This window comes from Salmo trutta, chromosome 16, assembly GCF_901001165.1.
Source record: "Salmo trutta chromosome 16, fSalTru1.1, whole genome shotgun sequence".
Lineage (NCBI taxonomy): Eukaryota > Metazoa > Chordata > Actinopteri > Salmoniformes > Salmonidae > Salmo > Salmo trutta.
Window position 1 is genome coordinate 27,409,083 of NC_042972.1, and position 18,803 is coordinate 27,427,885.

Here is an 18,803-nt window from a genome sequence, read left to right on the forward strand (position 1 = left end):
CAACAGTCGTCGGAGCTGCCGCCAGTCAACAGTCGTCGGAGCTGCCCGCCAGTCAACAGTCGTCGGAGCTGCCCGCCAGTCAACAGTCGTCGGAGCTGCCCGCCATGCCTGAACAGTCGCCGGAGCGGCCAGACTGCCCTGAACTGCCGGAGCGGCCAGACTTGCCCTGAACTGCCGGAGCGGCCCAGACTGCCCATGAACTGTCACGGAGCGCCAGACCTGCCCAGACTGTCCCGAGCTGCCAGACTGCCCAGACCGTCCCGAGCTGCCAGACTGCCCAGACCGGCCCGAGCTGCCAGACTGCCCAGACCGTCCCGAGCTGCCAGACTGCCCAGACCGTCCCGAGCTGCCAGACTGCCCAGACCGTCCCGAGCTGCCAGACTGCCCAGACCGTCCCGAGCTGCCAGACTGCCCAGACCGTCCCGAGCTGCCAGACTGCCCCCTAGCTGCCAGACTGCCCAGACCGTCCCGAGCTGCCAGACTGCCCAGACCGTCCCGAGCTGCCAGACTGCCCAGACCGCCCCGAGCTGCCAGACTGCCCCGACAGCCAGGAACGGCTTGCACCTGAGCCACCTCCAGGATAGGTGGGTTGGGGAGGGAGGGTGTAGCACAGTGCCGTCGGTGATGGCAGCCACCCTCCCTCCCTTCCCTCCCTTATTGTTTAGGGGTTATTGTTTATGGGGTTTTTGTTGGTGTTTTTCTGTTGGTAGGTGCATTCCGGGGACTGCACCTTGAGGGGGGGGTACTGTCACGTCCTGACCAGCAGATGGAGCTAGTGTTTTAGTTTTGGGGTCAGGACGTGGCATGTTTGTGTTGGGAATGTTTGTGTGGATGATTGGGACTTCCAATTGAAGGCAGGTGTGTATAGTTGCCTTTGATTGGAAGTCCTATATAGGTGTGTATGTTTTTCTTTGGGGTTGTGGGTGGTTGTTCTTGCACTGCGTTTGCATAGCCTGTGAGACTGTCCATGGTGTGAGTATCATTTATTGTTTTGTTTTCCGGTGGATGCTTTGCCTTTTACCAATTAAAAGAATGAGTGTCCACACTTCCGCTGCGCCTTGGTCCTTCTCTCTCCCATACGACTTAATCTGTGACAGCGGCATTAAAAAAATATTATGCTAAAGTCTCCAGTCATGTAAAATGATGTAGAATTGCACTAAATGTGTTTATAAAAAGGCCTAAAATTTCCCAGACCCTAGGCCACACATTTTTTCCCCCATGTGTGCAACTTCTGTAAGTGCCTCTACTCTACTATGCATATGTGATGATTTGTATGCAATGCTTTATTAGAAAGGTGATTTCTTTTTTTTCATGCTTTCCGGTACCTCAGAACTCCCCAGTTTACCCCCCTCTCGCGATCACTTTTTCTTCCGGCACCTCCCGATTTACAAACTAAGCACTGGATATCTGTCTCGGTACTAAGCTGAAAGGAGAGTGGATGCAAGTCATACGAAGTGGCCCCCGACTCGCCAAACATCCCTTCCAAAATACCCTAATCACCAGAAGAAACAAACATTTTTAATTAGTGAAATGATCCTTGACTGACAAAACCATTCAAATCCAATACCATCATTCAGCATATAAAATGACATATTCACTTGCCATGATAGACTCAAAACTGCTTCTTTCACAGGAGGAGGGAGACACCTGGTGGACTATGATACAGTCAGATGCATAGCCATGAAATCATGGTCTGTATGTATCAAGAGTCTCAGAGAGTAGGAGTGCTGATCTAGGAGGTCCTCCCAGTCCATGTAATCTTATTCATTATGACCGAAAAGGCAAAACTGATCCTGATCCACTCCTACACTGAGACACTTGTTTCAGGTTCACATCTATCAAATTGGCATACATTTTGAAATAGTGAAATACAAATTCTACTAACATTAATAATAAAGTACTAGTGATGATATTAATAGTAAATAGTATCATGGCTGCTCCATCCCTAGGATTAATCAAATACTTTAATTATTTGATTGAGTTTGGTTGTTTGGACTGAAGCAGGTGATCGTTTTGACAGGTGCAGCTATCAGTCAAAACAACCAACTGCATCAATCAAATGTTGCAAACGGTTATTCGTTTTCATTGATTGCTTTGTCTGATGCAGCTCTCAGTCTCCAGGGTGTTTTCTCAACTGGATTTGCTCAACTCCTGTGTCCTCTCTTGCCTCCTTTTGAAAAATATCAAAGGTAATCGAGGAGAGGCGGCAAGGAAGGAACATGGACGAAAATGAGACTCTTCCACTTGCAGATCATTCAAAAGTACTGGGTGATGTAATATTGAGTGACTGTTTTAAGCATCGTTATTATTCTGGACCAATTCAGGACCAATCCAAGTTCACCAGACTGTATGCCAATGTGTTGAATGAATTTTCACTCAGGAAAATTACTTTTACAGGGGTGGATCCCAATATAAATGTGTAAAGTGATAAAAACAAAGGAAGTTAGCTGCGCAAGACATTTTATAGATAAAACAATAAGTAGCATATTGTTTTTAAATGTATGCATGCTATTCTCCTCCGACAAAACAAAAACGAATTCAAAGGGGGTATGGCAGATTTCAAAACTCTTCGGTGAAGCACTCTGGTAGGATGCACATGACTATCCTTGATGAAAAGTGGCCATCGAGGAGGGGAAGACACTCTTCCGTTCGCCTAATTGACACTCTCCTCGACCACTTATCGGTTTCTGGGTCACGAAGAAGATAGGACGGAGGAGAGAGGGTGGAAGACGGACTTTTGCCCAAATGAGAAAAGGCGTGTACCCAGAGGGTCAACAGCTCCAGGGGTCAAGACTTGAGCTCTTTCTTAATTAATCCTCTTCTTGTCTCCTTCTCAAAACCCATTGAAGAAGAAGGTCAGAGGGGAGGGACCTTGAACCTTCTCCTCCAATACAGTTGATAAGGAGGTGAGGAGACAGGGTGCGAGGAATCAAAGAAAGACAAAATGAGATATAGCCTAGACGAGCCCTGTATTCCCCCTCCCTGGGCCTCACCTCCAGCTCCTTGAGCCTCTCCAGGAGCTCCCTGCTGCTCTCTGGCTCTTCCAGGTAAGACTCCACATTGCCTTCATCTGACTCAAAGGCTTCATCACACTCCCTCAGCTCTGGCTCCTCAGACTCCATCACCACCTGCGGTGCAGAAAGGACGTCAGGGTTACGGTTAGTAATGGTGTAGGGCAGTGGTTCCCAAACTTTTTAGAGTCCCGTACCCCTCCAAATATTCAACCTCCAGCTGCATAGCCCCTCTAGCACCAGGGGCAGCGCACTCTCAAATGTTTTTTGCCATCATTGTAAGCCTGCCACAGACACTATACGATACATTTATTAAACATAAGAATGAGTGAGTGTTTTTGTCACAACCCAGCTCGTGGGAAGTGATAAAGAGCTCTTATAGGACCAGGGCACAAATAATAATCAATACTTTTGCTCTTTATTTAACCATCTTACATATAAAACCTTATTTGTTCATCGAAATTTGTGAATACCTCACCACAGGTTAATGAGAAGGGTGTGCTTGAAAGGATGCACATAACTCTGCAATGTTGTGTTGTATTGGAGAGAGTCTCAGTCTCAAATCATTTTCCACACACAGTCTGTGCCTGTATTTAGTTTTGCTAGTGAGGGCCGAGAATCCACTCTCACATAGGTACGTGGTTGCAAAAGGCATCAGTGTCTTAACAGCACAATTTGCCAAGGCAGGATACTCTGAGCGCAGCCCAATCCAGAAATCTGGCAATGGCTTCTGATTAAATTCAATTTTCACAGAACCGCTTGTTGCAATTTCAATGACGCTCTCTTGTTCAGATATCAGTAAGTGGACTGGAGGCAGGGCATGAAAGGGATAACGAATCCAGTTGTTTGTGTCATCCGTTTCAGGAAAGTACCTGCGTAATTGCGCACCCAGCTCACTCAGGTGCTTCGCTATATCACATTTGACATTGTCCGTAAGCATGAGTTAATTTGCACACAAAAATATAATTCAATGATGGAAAGACCTGTGTGTTGTCCTTGTTAATGCAGACAGAGAAGAGCGCCAACTTCTTAATCATAGCCTCAATTTTGTCCTGCACATTGAATATAGTTACGGAGAGTCCTTGTAATCCTAGATTCAGATCATTCAGGCGAGAAAAAACATCACCCAGATAGGCCAGTCGTGTGAGAAACGGTCAGACAAGTGAAAATGATGGTCAGTAAAATAAACTTTAAGCCGTCTCTCAATTTAAAAAAACATGTCAATACTTTGCCTCTTTATAACCAGCACATGTTGTATGTTGTAAAAGCGTTACATGGTCGCTGCCCATATCATTGCAGTGCAGAAAATACACGAGAGTTCAGGGGCCTTGCTTTAACAAAGTGTCCAAAACGTCTTTCAAGCTGTCAGGCATTCCCTTGGTAGCAAGAGCTTCTCGGTGGATGCTGCAGTGTACCCAAGTTGCGTCAAGAGCAACTGCCTGCACTCGCGTTACCACTCCACTATGTCTCCCTGTCATGGCTTTTGCAGCATCAGTACAGAACATGAGCAGCAGCTACGTTTGGCTTCATACGGGGCCGTTAGTGGAATTCCCACGAGAGAGTAACGGTTAATTTTGTTTATTTAACCAAGCAAGTCAGTTAAAATTAAATTAAAATAAATCTTCAGGCTAGGGTCCTTCTTTCTCAATTTCCACCTGAGTGACGTGCCCAAGGTTAACTGCCTGTTGCACAGGCCCTGAAGCCAGGGTATGCATATAATTGGTACCATTGGAAAGAAAACACTTTGAAGTTTGTAGAAATGTTAAAATAATGTAGGAGACTATAACACAATAGATATGGTAGGAGAAAATCCAAAGAAAAACCAACCAGATTTATTTTTTTTGAGAGCCCATGCTCTTACAATGGAAAGTATAGGGAAATAATGAAATCTAGCTCCCAGTATGCAATTCCATTGGCTTCCACAGGGTGTCAGCACTCTATGTTCAAGGTTTGAGGCTGGTTTCTTCTAAAACGAGTAAGAATAAGGAGTTTTAGTACTAGGACACACTATTGGAAATTCGTGTTTGGGCTCCCAAGGAAGACAAGACGCACCTGCTAATATCGGTTTTCTATTGAACATACTTCTTTCCGTATGAAATATTATAGTTTGATTACATTTTAGGGTATCTGAGGAGTCAATAGAAACGTATTTTGACTTGTTTTAACAAAGTTTAGCGATAGATTTTTGGATTCCTTTCTCTGCATGTTGAACGAGTGGATTATTCAAAACAATGGCGCCAACTAAACTGACTTTTAGGGATATAAAGAAGGATTTTATCTAACAAAACGACTCTACATGTTATAGCTGGGACCCTTTGGATGACAAATCAGGGGAAGATTTTCAAAGGTAAGTGAATATTTAATCGCTGTTTGTGAATTTATGAAACCTGTGCCGGTGGAAATATATTTTGATGTGGGGCGCCGTCCTCAAACAATCTCATGGCATGCTTTCGCTGTAATGGCTACTGTAAATCGGACAGTGTAGTTAGATTAACAAGAATTTAAGCTTTCAACTGATATAAGACACTTGTATGTACCTACATGTTTAATATCCATAATTCTTATGATTATTTATTTGAATTGCGCGCCCTCCAGTTTCACCGGAAATTGTCCCGCTAGTGGGACGCCTAGCCCTAAGAAGTTTTTTAAGAACAAATTCTTATTTACAATGACGACCTAACAAAAGCCAAAAGACCTCCTGCGGGGACTTACAAAATAAATAAATAAATAAAAATAGGACAAAACACACATCATGACAAGAGAGACAACACTACATAAAGATTGGCCTAAGACAACAACATAGCAAGGCAACAACACATGACAACACAACATGGTAGGAACACAACATTGTACCATGTTTTGTGCTGCTACCAACAATATTGGGCACAGACAACAGCACAAAGGGCACGCAGACAACAGCACAAAGGGCAAGAAGGTAGAGACAACAGTACATCATGCAAAGCAGCCACAACTGTCAGTAAGAGTGTCCATGGTTGAGTCTTTGAATGAAGAGATTGAGATAAAACCATCCAGTTTGAGTGTTTGTTGCAGCTCGTTCCAGTCGCTAGCTGCAGCGAACTGAAAAGACGACCCCCCCAGGGATGTGTTTGCTTTGTGGACCTTTAACAGAATGTGACTGGATGTTAATTATTTGACTAGGCTACCTGTATTTGACATTGTGTTGTTATTTCGCTGAACACTAGGTGGTTAAATGTTATTTTTGGCAGTGAAACGAGGCTACTCAGGCGTTAAAAAAACCTCACTCAAATGTATAGCCCCGTTGGAAAATATAAATGGACTGTTTGAAAATGTGAAGAAAAAAATAAAAATAAAAATGTGAATCTCATTTTTATTTGGCGTACCCCCGACAGCATTGCGCGTTCCCCTTCACCCTACCCCAGTTTGGGAATACCTGGCATTGGGTGAAGTTGCTCCTAGAAGCTAATCCTTTAACATTTTCCAGCTAAGGGGTGAATGGGGCAATCAGCTGTTGAAAAAAGAACAAAGCGTACTGCCTGCCATTGTTTTTCTATGGATGAAGGACTGACCATCCATGATATAAAAATAGTTTTAACCATATTTTGAGGCAGTGTTTGTTTACATTTACTTTGTTTCCAAACATTGGAGTAAAACAAGCTTGTATTTTGGGTTCTGATGGGGTACGACAGTTGAACTAAGATCATGAAGCATTTATAAGTAATATTATTCAAGAATCGATGGATACATATAATTAAATTATAAGTCCAGAAATGGATTAACAACTGCTGATTGCCCCTTTAAGGTTAGCATTGGGAGAGGGGACCTATACCTAGAGGGAAACGTCAACCCGGAGCTTAGTATTGGGGACATGGTCTGGAACACTGTTACCATAGTAAGAGAGAGGTTGGGGACACAGTTGGTAATAATGTCACTCCACACAATAACAACATCTCATGGGGATTTGTCATGGTTTTACACTCTTTCCAGGGTGATAATTAAAAAGAGGCTTTTATATTTTCAACTACATTTCACCTTTCCACTCACTCTGCTTTTGGTAACGGCGACTGTTTTCAATAGTGATAGTGACAATGAAAAGAGGATAAACTGAGATTTAAATGAAGAACGCGGAGGCTGAATTATAAAAAGCTTTACGTATCTATTTTAACACCTCTGAGCACACGTATGGCGATCACATGAATGAAGCAGGGGATGGTCGTCTAGACATTACAGTTTATTTTGCTCTCCAGGTCGACCATGGCTGAGCGAGAGGCGCCGAGACTCATCGCTTGTTGCATCAGAAGCTCTGTGGTTTTACAAAGTCGCCAGACTCAGCCTCGTATGAATCATCCTGATCTCACAAACGTACATTCTGTTTCGCTACACAGATCTGTAACAAAACAGAATGTAAGCTCTTGAGATCAGGATGGTACGTACGAGGCTAAGACCGTGTCCATCAAAGGCTTCAGAGTCCTTTATTTCTAAGCCATCGATCACTATCCTTGTAAAGGTGAGGTCTCATGTAACATAACCATTGATAAGGAAAACAATAAAGGTATTCAGTAGAAAGAACATTAACAGGGCTTCAGTTAGGGATATGTAATGAATGTCGAATGGGAATTATGAAAACAATAGACCTAAAAACACATACAAACAAATAATATATATATTTTAATGGAATAGAGGAAGACTGTCCTTTTGATTCCCTAACACTTCCTAGTCTAGTCCTAGCTCTAAATTTAGGCCCTACTTTGATGTTAAAAAATATAACATTTGTGTCTTTTCTTGGTTGATGCTAAGCGAGTTCCTTGGGACATCCATACCCTCAACCCTAACCCCAGCCCTAACCGTTTTAAATTTCAACTTCAATGGGGTGACGTCAGAGTACCAAGGATCTCACTTAGAATTTTCCGCCTTTTCTCCTCCCCAGTCTTGTGCTTTAGTGGGAAGGCCCGCTCCCTCAGGACATAAACCAATCGCTCTATTGTATCCAGATGATGGGCGGTAAATTAAAGCATATTCCACCCTTATCTAACCTCTTTCTCTGCCCATCCAAAATGACCTATTCAGTACTGGCAGAAGGATCTGAAGAGTGAAGTATGTGGGGTAGACAGCCCTCTTCTGGCCTGTATGGGATTTACATTAGTGATGGTAAAGCCTTATTTCAAATAGCTTTCTTACGAAATGAGTCCCTTTTGCATCCCTTTGATATTTTGAGTAGAAATTGTGCACCAATATTGAATTTTAAAAGCCTGTTATATTTAATGAAGTGCCCTTTAATATCTACGCTCTAAAAAGAAAAGGTTCCTTGAGTATCCTTTAGGGGTTCTTCAAATTGAAACTGTGGGGGAACCCTTATAAGTTCTTCCGAGAACCCTTTAAACGGGTTGTCATAGAACCCCTTTTAATGGATCCTCAAAGAACCTTTTGAAGAACCTTTTGAAGAACCTTTTGGGATTCATTTTTGAACTACCCCCCCATCCCCTATTATTATTATTAATAATAATACATATAACAATGACAATATTTTAGTTCTCAGTGTTTATTATGATTTTAGTGGCAAAGCAGAATAAAAAAAATCTAAATATGAGGTAAACTCAAAGCAGAGCCCCAAGTCCAACTGGTATATCCTCTGTCGTGTTGATGTTAATGTGGTGATGTTCTCCGTATCCATAGCCAGAATGATTTTGCAGTGCATGGTGATTGAACAGGTTTCCTGTTATATTCAGGTGTAGGAAGGGTAAAGTCTGGGAATTCCCCCCAAAAAGTCATTATATAGATGATTAACAAAAGATGCACGACAGAATTCATAACTTTTTGTGGTGAATGTGAATAAAAAAAAACTGTTTTGATAATGGTTCATACACATACCTTGTCCATAATGCCTATGGGATATTCACTGAAGAGGTAAGGGAGGAGGATGGTAAATGTGATCTGCATTACATACCAATACCTACTTACATACCTTTTTATGCCTCCTCGTACACCTGCAGATACAGACACAAAAGTGAGCAGTTCAATCACCTGCACGCAATACAGCTAGCCTCAACATGTTCTCATAGCCTACATATTCTTACCTCTGTTGATTGATATCCATTGAATTGTGTCCATTTTCTGTTTTAGAAAGATTGTCACAAATATAAAAAGATAGATGGTGTCATCATAAAACAATATAAATATAGGTCATACAAGGGACAAACCTTACCTTAAACTGAGGAGATTTTTCAGTTAAGTGCCTGCGCCTGCTGTCCTTTCAAATCTAAATGTTTCAGTTGGGCAGTTAGGTTCCTGCAAGAACGCCCACCAACTAAGGAGGTTCCTCGATGAACCCCACCTCCTATGGGGTTCTTCGAAGAACTTTGAGGAACTTAGAAGAACCCTTGTTGAACCCCACATTTTTGAGTGTACAACATAGAAAATCCAATAAATCATGAATACAGACTTGCTAATGTGCAAAAATTCTGGCATGTCCCTCTGCACTCTGATGTCTAGGAAGATTTTAACTCGGTTAACCCCAACATTTGTCCAAGTTATAAAGTTCCTTTTGTTGCTTTAACAAAGTAATTTCTGAAGATTATTATTTATTTCATGTGATTAGTTATTCATTTTATTAGGTAAAAAAAACTCATTTTAAGGTCAACCCTGTTACATAAAATTAACACTAGTTTTAATATGGTGAAATGATTCCTTTCGAAAAATTCCCAAAAGAAACATTGAACATCTAATAGTCAAATCATAGTGTAAAAGCAAGTGAGCTGGTTCTACTCTTTTTGGCAAGTTTCTGGTGTTTTGTGATGGGACAACTGAACAGGTCGAGCATAACACCTGTCAACCCTGTTACCCATAGATAGACACGCTAGAAATGTTTAAGCAATAAACGTTTTTTTGTGAAGTTTGCATTCAACTGCCCCTCCCTGTTACACAAAACAAGCTTCCATTCCCCCTGTCACAAGGTGATTTATGGCTGATTTAAAGGCCCAGTGCAGTCAAAATGCATTTTTCCTGCATTTTGTATCATATTGTATTTCTGTGTTTTGTATCATATTGTACAACAGCTGATGAAACACACATTGTAAAAGTGTACGTGTTATTTTCCGATAGTTACTGCTTGAAAATACAATATACACAGGAGCTTCTAATCAGCAGGTTCGCATGGGTGGTGGTTTTGGCTTTCCATGGTGACATCGCCATGCGGTAAATTGGTTAATAGACCAATAAAACATTTTTGTTCCAAGCCTCTCTGCCAATAATAGCTAGTTTTTAGTTTCCCCCTCCCCACTCAAACCACTCCTAGACAGTCCTAGCAAATGTCTTGTTTGAGAAATAGGTTTGTCCATTTTCATTTAAATCTATAACAGTAAAGTACTTAATTGTTACCCAGAAATCATATGATATTGAATTAAAAATGGCTGCATTGGGCCTTGAAAATTAAATCAGCCTGTCAACTCTGATACTTTATTTGGCACTTAAAAGGCACTTACTATAGTAATTTTTTAAATGTAACCTCTTGAGATGGAAAATTACAATGTTAAAATTATGCGAAGATTCTCTCCCCCCCCCCCCCACCACCACCACCACCACCACCAAATTACACTACCCAAAAGGGACTGATTTCATGGAACGACCCAACAAGACTTGTGGGTGTTGCAATACAAAGCCATATTTATGCCAATAATATGTTAGAACAAGTCACAAAAAGCTTAATGACGATGGAGAACACATGAATTGTTGGTTTATTGTCCAATGCAGCTGTTTAGAGCTGAGGTAATGGAGTCTTTGAACAGGGGATTAATGTAAGGAAGGATCAAAGAGAACACGAGGCTGCATGCCTGAGTCTGAAGATGCACTATTATAAGGAGTAGGGTGCCATTTGGGACGCACACTGTCTAGGCCAAACAGATAAAGTATTCTCAGGGACATGTGATTTGTGCCACACACCGGCTTGGATCAATACATTGATGGCGCTGCAGCCTTCTCCTCTCCCATGTATCCCTCTTTCTGAGAATCCAAAATAAACAGGGCAGTTGTATATCCAGACTTGGGTAGGTAGGTGCTTATTTTCACCAAGCCATTTTCACCAAGGAACAGACATTTTATAAATTAGAAATATATGCCATTTGCATGCATACATTTGTTACATATGGGTGATCCCGGGAATCAAACCCAATATCCTGGCTTTGCAAGAGCCATGCTCTACTAACTGAGCTACAGTTCCTTCCCCTTTTCCCATCCGTCCATCCCCTTTTCCCATCCTTTCCCTAACCGTCCTTCACCTTTCCTATCTTTACGCAGATCAGTGCTCTGTTCCCTTCTTATTTTGTGATGGATGTCTGACTGACTTGAGAGAGCTTAGGTTTTGGGTTTTAATTCAGCTAAGAATATAAATCGATATGGCCGGTGGGGTTCAGCGATTACTGCCGTGGACCCCAGCAGACATGTATTGTATATCCTACCAGAGTAGTCATGGATTCGAATCAGGCCCACTACCCTTCTGACTCTCAATCTCTCCTGTCTCCTCTCCACTGTCATATATATATATATATATACACATACACACACACATATATATATGTATGTGTGTGTGTGTGTGTATATATATGTATGTGTAGATATATATGTATGTGTAGATATATATATATACACAGAGAGAGAGAGAGAGAGAGAGAGAGAGAGAGAGAGAGAGAGAGAGAGAGAGAGAGAGAGAGAGAGAGAGAGAGAGAGAGAGAGAGAGAGAGAGAGAGAGAGAGAGAGAGAGAGAGAGAGAGAAAAGAGAAGAATAACTCAAATAGACTTAGTAGATTCAGTCAAATAGACTCATGGTGGTGAACGTGTGCATGTCAGTGGAGGCTCCTCATAGGAGGAAGGGGAGGACCATCCTCATCAGTGATTTTTTTTTTAATTAGTAAAACACTTAAAGTTATCCTTTTTAGATAAAACTATACTAAATATAATCATGTCACCAAATAATTGATTAAAACATCATATTTTGCAATGAAGGTCTACAGTAGGCTCAACATCACTTTGTAGGGTAGCACCATAGGTACATTGACTTCAATACAAAACCTAGGAGGCTCATGGTTCTCATCCCCTTCCATAGACTTACAGTAATTATGAGCAGCATGAACTGACATGTCCACCCAATCAAAGGATCAGAGCATGAATCTAGTACTGAAAGCACAAGATACAGCTAGCTAGCACTGCAGTGCATAACATGTGGTGAGTAGTTGACTCAAAGAGAGAAAGACAATAGTTGAACAGTTAACAAATTAATTTCTTCCAAAATGAAGAAGAAGCAAGATGGTCACATTTCTTTTCACTTTCAGTTTCACTTAGCTAGCAAATGCAGCCATCTAGTTTAGCCTACTCAAACACCCTGCTCAGACAGAGGGATGCTATGTTAGCTAGCTGGCTATGACTATCCAACACAACTTGGAAGAGTTCCAGTGTTAAGGTAAGCTTTTGGTTTTACTAATTTATTGCCACCGTGGCCCGTGGGTTTAAGTGCAAAACGGCTTAACTTCTCTAGGGTAGAGGGCATTATTTTCACGGCCGGATGAAAAACGTACCCAAATTAAACAGCCTTCTACTCGGGCCCAGGAACTAGAATATGCATATTATTAGTAGATGTGGATAGAAAACACTCTGAAGTTTCTAAAACTGTTTGAATGGTGTCTTTGAGTATAACAGAACTCATATGGCAGGCAAAAACCTGAGAAAAATCTAACCAGGAAGTGGGAAGTCTGGTGCTTGTAGTCCTTTCAAGTCATTGCCTATCGAACACAGTGACTTAGGGTTCATTTTGCACTTCCTAAGGCTTCCACTAGATGTCAACAGTCTTTAGAAAGTTGTTTGAGGCGTCTATGATGAACAGAGAGCAAACAGAGGAAGTTGGAAGTTGTTGACTCAGGAAAGCACATGGAGTTCATTGGCGCGCATTCACGTGAGAGTTAGCTGTGTTCCAAAACGTTTTTCAAGACACTGGAATCGTCTGGTTGGAATATTATTGAAGTTCTAAGTTAAAAAGGCCCTAAAGATTGATGCTATACAACGTTTGACATGTTTGAACGAACGTAAATATAACTTTTTTTGACTTTTCGTCGTGACATTTTGGCCGCGCTTCCTACATTTGACGTAGCTTACTGAATGCGGAAACAACAAGGAGTTATTTGGACATAAATTATGGACTTTATCGAACAAAACAACATTTATTGTGGACCTGGGATCCTGGAAGTGCCTTCTGATGAAGATCATCAAAGGTAAGTGAATATTTCTAATGCTATTTATGATTTTAGATGACTCCAAAATGGCGGGTATCTGTATTGCCAAGTGTATTTTTCTGAGCGCAGTACTCAGATAATTGCAAAGTGTGCTTTCCCCGTGAAGCTTTTTTGAAATCTGTCACAGCGGTTGCATAAAGGAAATGTTCATCTATAATTCTTTGAATAACAGTTTAATATTTTATCAACGTTTATGATGAGTATTTTTGTAAATTTTGTAAATTCATCCAGCTCTTAGTCTCCGCAGTCAGGGCCATCTTCAGGTCAGCTGTTCAACAACAAATCAGATATTAGTCTTTGCTTCGCTCCACAGGTAATATTACACTTCATTACATTACAACGGTTTGATTTGTTTGATCTGAGCAATTTTTCTTAGCTAGCTAAATAGCCGTCTTTGTATCAAAGATAATTGTGTAGTTTAGAGTAATTAGAGTATTATTGAGGTTAGCTATTTTCGTCCTAACGTAGTCAACACGGCTAGCTAGCTAGTCAACACTGCTAGCTAGCCAACTAGCTAACTTCTACTGACTAGCAGCACTGTAGAAACTATTAAATTACAACGGAACGACTTGATTAGTTTAGTGTTAGTGTTAGTTAGCTAGCTACATAGTTGTCTTTGCTGTCTTTGTATCTAAGATAATTGTGTAGTTTAGAGTAATTATCGAGGTTAGCTAGCCAGCCGCGACGCCGTTGTCCAGACTCCAGACTTCGTCATCATCAAACCCACTGCTAGTTAGCCAACCGTTACCGACTAGCAGCGCTGTAGATACTAATACATTACAACGGAACGATCTGACTAGTGCAGTGTCAGCTAGCTAGCTACATAGTTGTCTTTGTCATAGCTTGATAATTGTGTAGTTTAGTAATTATCGAGGTTAGCTAGCCAGCTATTTCCGTCCCCCGCGACGCCATTTTTCCAAAAGTAGACAACTATTACCGACGAGCAGCACTGTAGAAACTAAATACATTACAAAGGAAAGTCTTGATTAGTGTTATGTTAGCTAGCTACAAAGTTGCTTTTGTATCATGACAAGGTGTAGTACTGAAACTATCGAGGTTACCTAGCCAGCTACACGTTCTAACAAAGTCAACAACGCAGCCACTGCTAGCTAGCCTACTCCACCAGCCAGCAGTACTGTATCATTTGTCATTTTAGTCAATAAGATTTTTGCAACGTAAGCTTAACTTTCTGAACATTCGAGACGTGTAGTCCACTTGTCATTCCAATCTCCTTTGCATTAGCGTAGCCTCTTCTGTAGCTTGTCAACTATGTGTCTGTCTATCCCTGTTCTCTCCCCTCTGCACAGGCCATACAAACGCTTCACACCGCGTGGCCGCTGCCACTCTAACCTGGTGGTCCCAGCGCGCACAACCCACGTGGAGTTCCAGGTCTCCGGCAGCCTCTGGAACTGCCGGTCTGCGGCCAACAAGGCTGAGTTCATCTCAGCCTATGCTACCCTCCAGTCCCTAGACTTCCTGGCGCTGACGGAAACATGGATTACCACAGATAACACTGCTACTCCTACTGTTCTCTCCTCGTCTGCCCTCGTGTTCTCGCATACCCCTAGAGCATCGAGCCAGCGGGGTGGTGGCACTGGAATCCTCATCTCTCCCAAGTGGACATTCTCTCTTTCTCCCCTGACCCATCTGTCTATCTCCTCATTTGAATTCCATGCTGTCACAGTTACCAGCCCTTTCAAGCTTAACATCCTTATCATTTATCGCCCTCCAGGTTCCCTTGGAGAGTTCATCAATGAGCTTGACGCCTTGATAAGTTCCTTTCCTGAGGATGGCTCACCTCTCACAGTTCTGGGTGACTTTAACCTCCCCACGTCTACCTTTGACTCATTCCTCTCTGCCTCCTTCTTTCCACTCCTCTCCTCTTTTGACCTCACCCTCTCACCTTCCCCCCCTACTCACAAGGCAGGCAATACGCTTGACCTCATCTTTACTAGATGCTGTTCTTCCACTAATCTCATTGCATCTCCCCTCCAAGTCTCCGACCACTACCTTGTATCCTTTTCCCTCTCGCTCTCATCCAACACTTCTCACTCTGCCCCTACTCGGATGGTATTGCGCCGTCCCAACCTTCGCTCTCTCTCTCCCGCTACTCTCTCCTCTTCCATCCTATCATCTCTTCCCTCTGCTCAAACCTTCTCCAACCTATCTCCTGATTCTGCCTCCTCAACCCTCCTCTCCTCCCTTTCTGCATCCTTTGATTTTCTCTGTCCCCTATCCTCCAGGCCGGCTCGGTCCTCCCCTCCTGCTCCGTGGCTCGACGACTCACTGCGAGCTCACAGAACAGGGCTCCGGGCAGCCGAGCGGAAATGGAGGAAAACTCGCCTCCCTGCGGACCTGGCATCCTTTCACTCCCTCCTCTCTACATTCTCCTCTTCTGTCTCTGCTGCTAAAGCCACTTTCTACCACTCTAAATTCCAAGCATCTGCCTCTAACCCTAGGAAGCTCTTTGCTACCTTCTCCTCCCTCCTGAATCCTCCTCCCCCTCCCCCCTCTCTGCAGATGACTTCGTCAACCATTTTGAAAAGAAGGTTGACGATATCCGATCCTCGTTTGCTAAGTCAAACGACACCGCTGGTCCTGCTCACACTGCCCTACCCTGTGCTTTGACCTCTTTCTCCCCTCTCTCTCCAGATGAAATCTCGCGTCTTGTGACGGCCGGCCGCCCAACAACCTGCCCACTTGACCCTATCCCCTCCTCTCTTCTCCAGACCATTTCCGGAGACCTTCTCCCCTACCTCACCTCGCTCATCAACTCATCCTTGACCGCTGGCTACGTCCCTTCCGTCTTCAAGAGAGCGAGAGTTGCACCCCTTCTGAAAAAACCTACACTCGATCCCTCCGATGTCAACTACAGACCAGTATCCCTTCTTTCTTTTCTCTCCAAAACTCTTGAACGTGCTGTCCTTGGCCAGCTCTCCTGCTATCTCTCTCAGAATGACCTTCTTGATCCTAATCAGTCAGGTTTCAAGACTGGGCATTCAACTGAGACTGCTCTTCTCTGTGTCACGGAGGCTCTCCGCACTGCTAAAGCTAACTCTCTCTCCTCTGCTCTCATCCTTCTAGACCTATCTGCTGCCTTTGATACTGTGAACCATCAGATCCTCCTCTCCACCCTCTCCGAGTTGGGCATCTCCGGCGCGGCCCACGCTTGGATTGTGTCCTACCTGACAGGTCGCTCCTACCAGGTGGCGTGGCGAGAATCTGTCTCCGCACCACGCGCTCTCACCACTGGTGTCCCCCAGGGCTCTGTTCTAGGCCCTCTCCTATTCTCGCTATACACCAAGTCACTTGGCTCTGTCATATCCTCACATGGTCTCTCCTATCATTGCTATGCAGACGACACACAATTAATCTTCTCCTTTCCCCCTTCTGATAACCAGGCGGCGAATCGCATCTCTGCATGTCTGGCAGACATATCAGTGTGGATGACGGATCACCACCTCAAGCTGAACCTCAGCAAGACGGAGCTGCTCTTCCTCCCGGGGAAGGACTGCCCGTTCCATGATCTCGCCATCACGGTTGACAACTCCCTTGTGTCCTCCTCCCAGAGTGCTAAGAACCTTGGCGTGATCCTGGACAACAACCTGTCGTTCTCCACTAACATCAAGGCGGTGACCCGATCCTGTAGGTTCATGCTCTACAACATTCGCAGAGTACGACCCTACCTCACACAGGAAGCGGCGCAGGTCCTAATCCAGGCACTTGTCATCTCCCGTCTGGATTACTGCAACTCGCTGTTGGCTGGGCTCCCTGCCTGTGCCATTAAACCCCTACAACTCATCCAGAACGCCGCAGCCCGTCTGGTGTTCAACCTTCCCAAGTTCTCTCAGGTCACCCCGCTCCTCCGCTCTCTCCACTGGCTTCCAGTTGAAGCTCGCATCCGCTACAAGACCATGGTGCTTGCCTACGGAGCTGTGAGGGGAACGGCACCTCCGTACCTTCAGGCTCTGATCAGTCCCTACACCCAAACAAGGGCACTGCGTTCATCCACCTCTGGCCTGCTCGCCTCCCTACCTCTGAGGAAGCACAGTTCCCGCTCAGCCCAGTCAAAACTGTTCGCTGCTCTGGCACCCCAATGATGGAACAAGCTCCCTCACGACGCCAGGACAGTGGAGTCAATCACCACCTTCCGGAGACACCTGAAACCCCACCTCTTTAAGGAATACCTGGGATAGGATAAAGTAATCCTTCTCACCCCCCCCTTAAAAGATTTAGATGCACTATTGTAAAGTGGTTGTTCCACTGGATATCATAAGGTGAATGCACCAATTTGTAAGTCGCTCTGGATAAGAGCATCTGCTAAATGACTTAAATGTAATGTAATGTAATGTAAATGTAAATTGTTGTGCTGATTCACCGGCAGTATTGGAGGCAAAATATTTTCTGAACGTCACGCGCCAATGTAAAAGGCTGTTTTTGGATATAAATATCAACTTGATCGAACAAAAAATGCATGTATTGTGTAACATGATGTCCTAGGAGTGTCATCTGATGAAGATCGTCAAAGGTTAGTGCATAATTTTAGCTGAATTTCTGGTATTTGTGATGCCTGTCCTTGCTAGGAAAATGGCTGTGTGGCTTTTCTTGTGTTGGAACTGTCCTAACATAATATAACTTCATGCTTTCGCCATAAAGCCTTTTTGAAATCGGACAACGTGGTTATATTAAGGAGACGTGTATCTTTAAAATGGTGTAAAAGAGTCGTATGTTTGAGAACTTTGAATTATGACATTTTGTGGTTTTGAATTTGGTGCTCTGATTTTTCACTGGCTGTTGAATAGTGTGAACCGTGGGTGGGACGCTAGCATCCCACCTGCCCAAGAGAGGTTAATGACTGTACACTAACATTACTGCATTATTGTAGCAGGTTCACTAAAGTGTTAGTTCTATTAGCTATGTTGTCTATGATGTTACTTTAGCTAATATGATGACAATGATGTAGGCTGTGTGTAAGAGTTATGATATGGTTTGGCTTGGAAAGGTTTTTTCGCCTGGTCACATATAGCTGATGTGTAGTGCATTGACGTCCACACGTGACGAAGGGGAAAAATGAGAGGAGGAGCGTGCATAGTTGCGAGAAGGAATACAATGTGGCTGTTATGAAAGAGAACTGTGTTTATGTGTGATCAGGGGTGTATTCATTCCCACCGATTCTGTTGAAAAATGTTTCTTAAACTGAAACAAATGGGGATAAACATACCTGAATTTGTCCTATAGAAACTCTCGCTTGCAACTGTTGGAGTATGATTACACCCTATATCAGCTAGATGCAGGCAAGAGTGTGCAAGGCAGTATTGTCCATGTGTCGGTCACCTCAAATTTCTCTCGACCTGTGTGCACCTACGTTGTAAACTTTCATTCATAGGCTAGGTTGTAGCAACCTCATGATGGGTACAGGGAAAATGTAATAGCCTAAACCTATCGCTGTTACATTTAACTGGGTGAATGGAATATGAATGGCATTCATCCAATATGCTGTAATAGAAATAAGGCCATGCTCATTAAAAAAATTATCTTC

General features: G+C 43.3%; 1 protein-coding gene across 12 annotated transcripts in view; it reads right to left on the bottom strand.

Annotated features, from left to right (window-relative positions):
• Positions 1 to 18,803, bottom strand: part of LOC115150452 (nck-associated protein 5-like) — a 125,387-nt gene that overhangs the window by 28,539 nt on the left and 78,045 nt on the right. For 6 of the 12 annotated variants that reach the window (XM_029693757.1, XM_029693754.1, XM_029693755.1 and 3 more), the window contains 3 exons: positions 9,065 to 9,101; positions 8,953 to 8,974; positions 2,994 to 3,128 (listed from right to left, as the gene is read on the bottom strand). In XM_029693757.1, the coding sequence (XP_029549617.1) occupies positions 2,994 to 3,128; positions 8,953 to 8,974; positions 9,065 to 9,084 (177 nt within the window). In that variant the 5' untranslated portion in view covers positions 9,085 to 9,101. Of the gene's footprint in view, positions 1 to 2,993; positions 3,282 to 8,952; positions 8,975 to 9,064; positions 9,102 to 18,803 lie in introns of those variants that run through there. The other 6 variants (XM_029693761.1, XM_029693760.1, XM_029693756.1 and 3 more) reach the window with 2 other exon arrangements.